General features: G+C 40.3%; 1 protein-coding gene across 1 annotated transcript in view; it reads left to right on the forward strand.

Moving 5' to 3' along the window:
• Positions 1–7,151, forward strand: part of LOC143844772 (DGAT1/2-independent enzyme synthesizing storage lipids-like) — a 32,701-nt gene extending 25,550 nt beyond the window's left edge. Inside the window, exon 7 of the mRNA XM_077352403.1 lies at positions 3,264–7,151. Coding sequence (XP_077208518.1) covers positions 3,264–3,368 — 105 coding nt within the window. The 3' untranslated portion in view covers positions 3,369–7,151. The remainder of the gene's footprint in view (positions 1–3,263) is intronic.
• Positions 7,152–7,792: the final 641 nt, after the last annotated feature.

A 7,792-nucleotide genomic window follows, 5' to 3' on the forward strand; every position in this document is an offset into this window, starting at 1 on the left:
TGACTGCCTTTCATCTTTTAAGTGAATTAAGAGATTGTTAGTGTTATTAATTATTTAGTATTGTGTTTGTGGGGGATAGGGGGAGTGAAATTGATAGTAAATTGTGATTGGTGGAGAGAGAGGACGTGAGGGTGGAGGAATAATAGGGAGGCCAGCCAAGAGCCAGCCAAGTGATTTCTGCAATTGGAGAAGGAGGAAGTATGATGGTGTGCCAGTAGCAAATTCCGTTTACTCAATATGTATTATAATTTTTAATTTATATATTTTATTTTATTAGCTACCTTCAAACCTAACAACTACAGTGAACTATAATTATCAAATGACCATACAACTTGCTGTTTTATTATAAACTAGCTTCAAAGCCCACTCATAAGAATGGGCTTTGATAGGGCCCCTACCAGCGTTTCCCACTTCCAGGAATAAATTGTTAACATTTCCATGTTAAGAAGCATCTGATTAAGACAGGCATGAAAGTTGAGGAGTTGATAATCCTGTTTGTCTGTACCAGTCTCTGCTTTCTAAAGCTGCACAAGCAGTTCAAGAGGGGCCAACTGCATCCTGGCAATGGAGCCGGTTTTGCTACTCTGATTTGCTCCCCACTGGAGACTCAAAGGACTGGGCAGAACAACACAAACAGTGAGACGCGTTCCCACCCGTCAGCCTCCTGCTTCCTCTGGCTGTTGAAGCAAAAAACACCTTTTTGGAGGATCTGGCAGGCAGGCAGTTCGTCCGACGCATGCATTTTCCTCCTCCATTTTCCTCCTCAGCCGGTGGCGTCCCAGGGAAGCCGGTGGCTCGAGTTCATTGTTTCGGTACTGAGCATGTTCCACACTCCATATCGGCAAACAAGAAGGGCCCAACCTCAACCCCAACCTTTTTTTGCTCAGCTTGGGGATCAGAATGGTGAAGAGCAATCTCTGGATGACACCAGCAAAACTCAGGAGTGGGAAGACATAGTGGTGGGGGAAGCAGTATGACCCTAGCAATACGAAACTGGTAAAATCCTGATAAGGGGGAATTGATGAAAGGGGCGGGTTAAGAAACCAACAATAATGGGAGACTGCTATGTGGAGAGACTTCTGAAGAAGTGGAGAGCAGGGTAACACCCCCCTCCTGCAGCACATTAATCCAGGCACTCACTACTCTATCAAAATAGACCCAAAAACAAACTAAACAACCAATCCAGATAACTCACTCTCCCAATGCTCTGGTTACTAAGATGTGGCTCATTATGTTACCTTTATATTGGTTAAATCTTCATTTTAACTCTGACCCCTCCAGTTATGTGCATCAGTTTCTTTCTGAATATCCATTTTGTAATGGGCTAACATATACATCCCATTACAAAAAAAAGTGGCAAAAAAGGTGGCAAAATTATACAGAAGAACTATACAAGAGCGAGTTTAACATCCCTGATAACCACAAGGAGGTAGTCACTGACCTGGAGCCAGAAATCCTGGAATGTGAAGTCAAATGGGCCTTAGGAAGTCTGAGAAACAATAAAGCTAGTGGAGGTGAGAGCATTCCAGTTGAACTATTCAAAATCTTAAAAGACAATGCAGTAAAAGTGCTACACTCAACATGCCAGCAAATTTGGAAAAATCAACAGTGGCCACAGGATTGGAAAAGGTCAGTTTACATTCCAATCCCAAAGAAGGGCAATGCCAAAGAATGTTCAAACTACCGCACTATTGCACTCATTTCTCATGCTAGCAAAGTTATGCTCAAAATTCTATAAGCTAGGCTCCAGCAATATGTGGACCAAGAACTTCCAGAAGTACAGGCAGGATTTTGAAGAGGCAGAGGAACTAGAGATCAAATTGCCAACATACGCTGGATCATGGAGAAAGCTAGGGAGTTCCAGAAGAACATCTACTTCTGCTTCATTGACTATGCTAAAGCCTTTGATTGTGTGGAGCACAACAAACTGTGGCAAGTTCTTAAAGTTATGGGAATACCAGAGCATCTTATCTGTCTCTTGAGAAACCTATATACAGGTCAAGGAACAACAGTGAGAACTGGGCATGGAATCACTGATTGGTTCAAAATTGAGAAAGGAGTTCGGCAAGGCTGTATACTGTCGCATTGCCTATTTAATTTGTATGCAGAACATATCATGAGAAAGGCGGGGTTAGGTGAGTCACAAATTGGGATCAAGATTGCAGGGAGAAATATCAATAACCTCAGATATGCAGATGATATCACTCTAATGGCAGAAAGTGAAGAGGAACTAACTTACTAGACTCTGATATACAAAATCTTTCCAAGGCTTCTAATAAAACTTGCTGTCCCCTCAATTTAGGGATAGCACCAAGAGTGGGCCACATGGCTCTGTATTTCTTTCAACGTCCTGCACTAAATTTTCACAGAGCTTTATCTTTGGCTGGATTCTATTAGCCATATTATTTGAATGATATTAGGGTCTAACTTATTCTGATAGGTACTGCCCATGTGCAATGGATCATATTGAAACCCTTTCTAATGTTCTTCTTCAGTGCTCCTTTTACCAGATGCTTTATTCCAACTAACTCTCTGGTTATCCTAAAGTTCTTTTTCCTCTTGATAATGCAGCTCAAGAAATAACAGGAATTCTAGCAAAGTTCCTTCATGTTGATATAATTATTTAATCAGATAGTAATAATTAGCTATATGATTTTACATCAGAACTTTGTAACTGTATTGCTGATTGTATATTATGTTACTGTTTATTTATATGCCAATAAGGGCTACTTGACTTGAACTTACTCTCCCTATTCACTAAGAAAGTAACAAATCACTGTTGAAACTAAGCTGTAGCACTGTGTCTATCTCCTTCAGCTGCAGATGGCAAAAAGCTGTATCTTGGAGACAAAAATATAGGGCTTCTCCTTCCAGCATTCCCATTAGATGGCAGCATTCCTTTCACATCTAATCTGGCCATTTGTTTTATGCAAGAGGGACTGGAGCAAATCAATTCCCAGTTTACTGGCTGGAAATGCTTGTTTTCACAATAGTTGGATGGGTGTGAGAAGAGTTTGCCCTCTAAAAGGACCTGTGGTGAACCCCAATTTGAGAAACACTGGTCTTAGATAGCTTCTTTTTAAAAAGAAGGCTGAAATTGTAGGTAGGACTTCAAGTGTCTCTGAGGGAGCCAGCATCCCATAAAACCTTATAATATTAGTGAACATTTCACATTGCTTTTCTAGCAGATTGCCTTGTGTGCCCATTGAACTGTACTAGTGAATGTGTTGTGATGGTGTTTTCTTTTCTTTTTACATTTTCAGACAAAGGCCGCTCTCCAGTCATTAATTCAAAAGCACCAGCAAATTCCCGGAAACATCTGCAATGCTTTAAAGGAAAGATTTCATGAGGAAAATAAAAAGGATTAGAATTTAATTGTTGACTGTAAATCTGTAATGCTTTGACCCAGTGCTTTTTTGATCAATGAAGAGAACTACCATGTCTGTACCATCACTTTAGTTGAAAGGTTTTTCTATGTATGAAGGTAATCCTGCTGCTGAATTGAGCTGGCATCCAGGAGAGCTCTGTTTCATACCCTATAGCAGTGGTCCCCAACCTTTCTATCACCGGGGACCGGTCAACGCTTGACAATTTTACTGAGGCCCGAGTGGGAACGTTGCCACTTGAGCCCCTGCTCCGCTTGCTTTCCTGCCAGCGCCCTTGACTTCCTGCCACCCAGTAGGGGCGCTGCCAGCAGCAGCTGCACAGTGCCATGCTGAGGGGGAGCCCCAGCCATGGTGGCCGCTGGAGAGTACCAAAGGTGAGCCAGCAGCAGAGTAGCTGGGCAGCCCCCAAGGCAGCACCTGGGGAGGAGGACGAGGAAGAGCTGCAGCCCGGTACCGACTGATCTACGGACCGGGACCGGTCTCCGGACCGGGGGTTGGGGACCACTGCCCTATAGTATTCTTTAAAACTATTAAGAAGTTCCTGAAAGGTTTAAGAGGTATAAGCTAATTAAAAAAAACATATTAGATTAAAACCTGTGTTTTTCATGCAGAAGACCAAACATATATCTTATGGAGAGCAAACAAATTTTGCAATCAGAAGGTAACTAAGTGACCGTAAACTTCTGGGCTGCACTTTGTTTTCAACACTAACATTTTCTATTTAAAAAAAACAACAGAAACCTTAAAATTACATCTTCAGTGTTATAACATTGAATGACAAAAAGAGCAGAACTATGATTGATTAAGCTGTTGATCACTTAACAGGTCCCTGCAATTAATCTGGAAGCATATTTTAAATGTATTTTAAATACAAATATTTATTGCAGTTCTGGATAGCATATATAGAAGGAATCATGTCACTCCCCACTCCTTGCTGTGTACTGTAGCTAAATGATGAACCAAAGTCCCAAGAGTCTACAGGGCTCATCTCTTATTCTCCTGCTTCCCCCTCATTTCCCCCCTCCTGCTGGATTCACGGCTTGCAGGTAGCCTGTTCCCAGGAAATGCAGAGTGTCCCTTGTGATGTTATTTGTAGTTTGGTATGTTATGATTTCACCTTTTCGCCACTACGGGTGAAAAGTGTAACTTTCATTTTATCTAACTAATCTTTGAAGATACAAACCCTTCCTCAGTGGGAATTGCAAATGGTGGGAAACTGAAGTGTTGATGGGGTACCAAGATAAATATGCCAGTTGTTCTTAGCAATAGATTTTCCTATCATGAAGTTTCCTGATATGTCTTCTTTGACTCAATAATGCTCTGAACCTTTTCCTAAGAAGAATGTCACTCACTACTGTCATGAATCAAGGAGTAGCCTCGGTTCATGACAATAGGGAGTGATATACTTTGGGATGGTATATGCAATATTTCTATGCAATATGCATGAAATATCTAAAATAAGAGAAATATGCTTTCTTTCAGATTTATTTTACTGATGATATCTAGATGTAGCAATTAATTAATTTAGTCGTTAAAATGACTGCAGTCAGCTAATGTGTCTTTATTCAGATTGTAACCTAAAATGTTTCCCATGAAGCTGAATGCATTTTAGCAATTACCAGGGAATTCATCTTGCATCTATCCATTTATCCTGTGTTCAGATTCTCTGACAGCCAGTAGCTAAATTGTAACTAGGTAAACGTTTCTCTAGAGGCTCTGTTCTCAGAACAAAACAGCATAAATTTTACTTCCTCTGGCCTCCATAAGCTCTGTGGTCCTATTTATTGTGTAAGTCTGACAGAGTAGAAATTATTGTAGAGGCTCCTTGTCTCCAGGTCACAGATGACATCAATCATTTCCTCATGAAATTAATTTCTCTTAACTTTATAATCTCTGGATTTCCAAATAAAGTTGAAATGGCTTTCAGATATGTTGAGTTAGTGGGTAAAAATCAACTACATAAACTTTTGAATGCTAGAAAAAAAGATTCTTGCTCTCTTGAAATAATGTCAAGCCCTGAGTAGTAGAACAGTCCTGCACTGCAGCCCTTATTCTTCCATGCCCTCCAAGGTTTTCTCAACAGCTGGAGGGGCTTCTTTCTCTCTCTGCTCGATCACTGCCATCACCTGCCCTTTGTAGGAATTGCCCACTGTGGAGACTAGGACTTCCAGCTTCCCTTCCAAGCTCTGAGGCCTTGTCTCTGTGTCTTCTGCTGACCAATATCTGATTATCATGGGGACAGTTTACTGCCTTGTATACCATTGAGGAAGTAGCCATTGAGGGAGCAATGGCTTCAACTCCCCCCTCATCTTCCTGGCAATTTTAAAATAGTATATCCAAGATGGTGGAAGTCTGTGTGGTACAGAGAACCACTCCAGTATGGAAAGTTATAAAAATATGTATTAAAAAGAAAATGTTCACAAGCATACTCTTGGTGAGTAGGCATGTTGAGTATACCAGTTGATCAAGGGATTCAAAAATAAAGGGTATGTACCCTATCTGGTGTTAAATATAAGACAAGCTCCATAGCCTAGACGTTCACAGATGTTTTAGAGGAGTTCCATTACCTTCAATCGTCTTTTAGGTATGCAGATCAAGAGATGGCAATGGCTGCCTCCTCCAGTCCTCAGTTAAGAGTTCTGCCTGCTTCAGTGGAATCAGCACAAAGGAGCCCTTCCCCTTTCTCCCAGGAGCTTTAACATTCCTCTTTCTCTTCTCACTGGCCAGGTGAAAGAATATTTTCCTGATGTCTCCAGAAGTTTCTTCCTGAAGTCTTTCTGATACTTAATTGCTCCCTCCAAACCTCTGTTCTCTTTGGGGGGGAGGAGCTTGACTACCCTGTTGTCTCTTGCCGATTAGTATTTCTAAAAGGGTAGCTGAGGTGAGGCTGCAAAGCAACTGAATTTACTTTCCCCCACACCAGTTCTCTGTCCAGAGAAAAACATTTCCTAAAACTCAAGGTGTTGTTCAGTTCAAACCTCCCCCCCCCCAAGCATTTCTTCATGCCCTGTATAAATTTCCTTTCTTCTCTTCAGCATATGCGACTAAGAAAATTGTAATTACTCTGGTTTAGGACTATCCCTTGGGGAATGCCTGGAATACTTGGTTTATAATAGATATAATAAAACTGTAACAATAATTTAATAATTGGAGCAAACTGTTTTTATCATTGTGATTTTATTTATGTATGCTGTAAACTGCCCTGAGCCCATGAAGAAAGGGCATCATAAATGTCTTCCCCCTTAATGAATTATCTGGCTGATTCTCAAATAAACTGACTTTACATTTCCAAACTGCAAAAATTGAAACATTTATTATATTATCATTACTCAGAGAATAACCGAGTTGACCTGCAGTAGAGCAGCGAAATTTGAGAGCATTGAACCCTACAGTCATTTTTCTACATTGGGAGACAGAGGTCATTGTTGTGTAGGGTTGTGTAGACAAGCCAAAAGGTGAGCAAGATCATATCAGGGGTCTGTGTGTGGGGTGTGGGGAGTAGTTTTCATTCTATTATGTACTAAATAGCTATTTTATTTTTGAAGGAACAAGCACTGGATGCATCATTCCAGTGAAATGATAAAATCCAGTGATGAGATAAGAAGCCTAAATGGCAGACCATTCAAATAATGTTTGGAAAATAATTCCCCCCCCCCCCTAAATTTGTAGGATTCCCTGTCTTCAAAGTTAGGATAAAATTTCATATTTTACCTCAAAAGTTAATAAAATTTGGCTATTAACTGCTCTCTGCACCCAGTAAGTGACAATTGATATGTTAAATTTGCTAAAATTGAATGAGCCCAGCAACAGTTGTAGTATCTTCAACACAGGCTTTTATTTGTGTTAAGTCTTTCTAATAATTGTTAATTTAAAACCCATTGACAATTAAATCCTTCTCTTTTAAAGTTTTCCCTTGTTTTTATTTTATATTCCACTTAGGAAAAATCATGTTAGTTATTTGTCTTCAGTGACTATTTCATGATGTTTATAAAAAAAAACTTCCTGTGTTGAAATCCACAGTGGTGCTTTTGTACAGAATCTAGCATTATACTTATTCCATATCCTCAGTATTGCGTGTGTGGCAGACATCACCTGGAAAAGCAGATTCCAAGTGCTGAAGAAACCAACCCAGAGAGGGTAAAGGGTTAAAATGCCATCACAAGGGCTATAGGTTGTAGATTGGATGGAATTCATTCAATTCTGAGACTGGATTCTGATGGAGAGTTGTTGTTTTTTTTTTTTGAGATCTGACCGGAGAGCAGACTGAATAACCTGCCTGTACTTAGTAGAACAGCTGCTTGTGAAGATAATTTAGTTCAAAGAAAGATTATTCACTAAAGAATTAAATGCCAGTCTACACAGTGTCTGGAGGACTATGTCAGATGCCAATCGGAATTTGGGGCAGT

The sequence above is a fragment of the Paroedura picta genome, chromosome 9 (genome assembly GCF_049243985.1).
Source record: "Paroedura picta isolate Pp20150507F chromosome 9, Ppicta_v3.0, whole genome shotgun sequence".
NCBI classification, from domain to species: Eukaryota; Metazoa; Chordata; class Lepidosauria; order Squamata; family Gekkonidae; genus Paroedura; species Paroedura picta.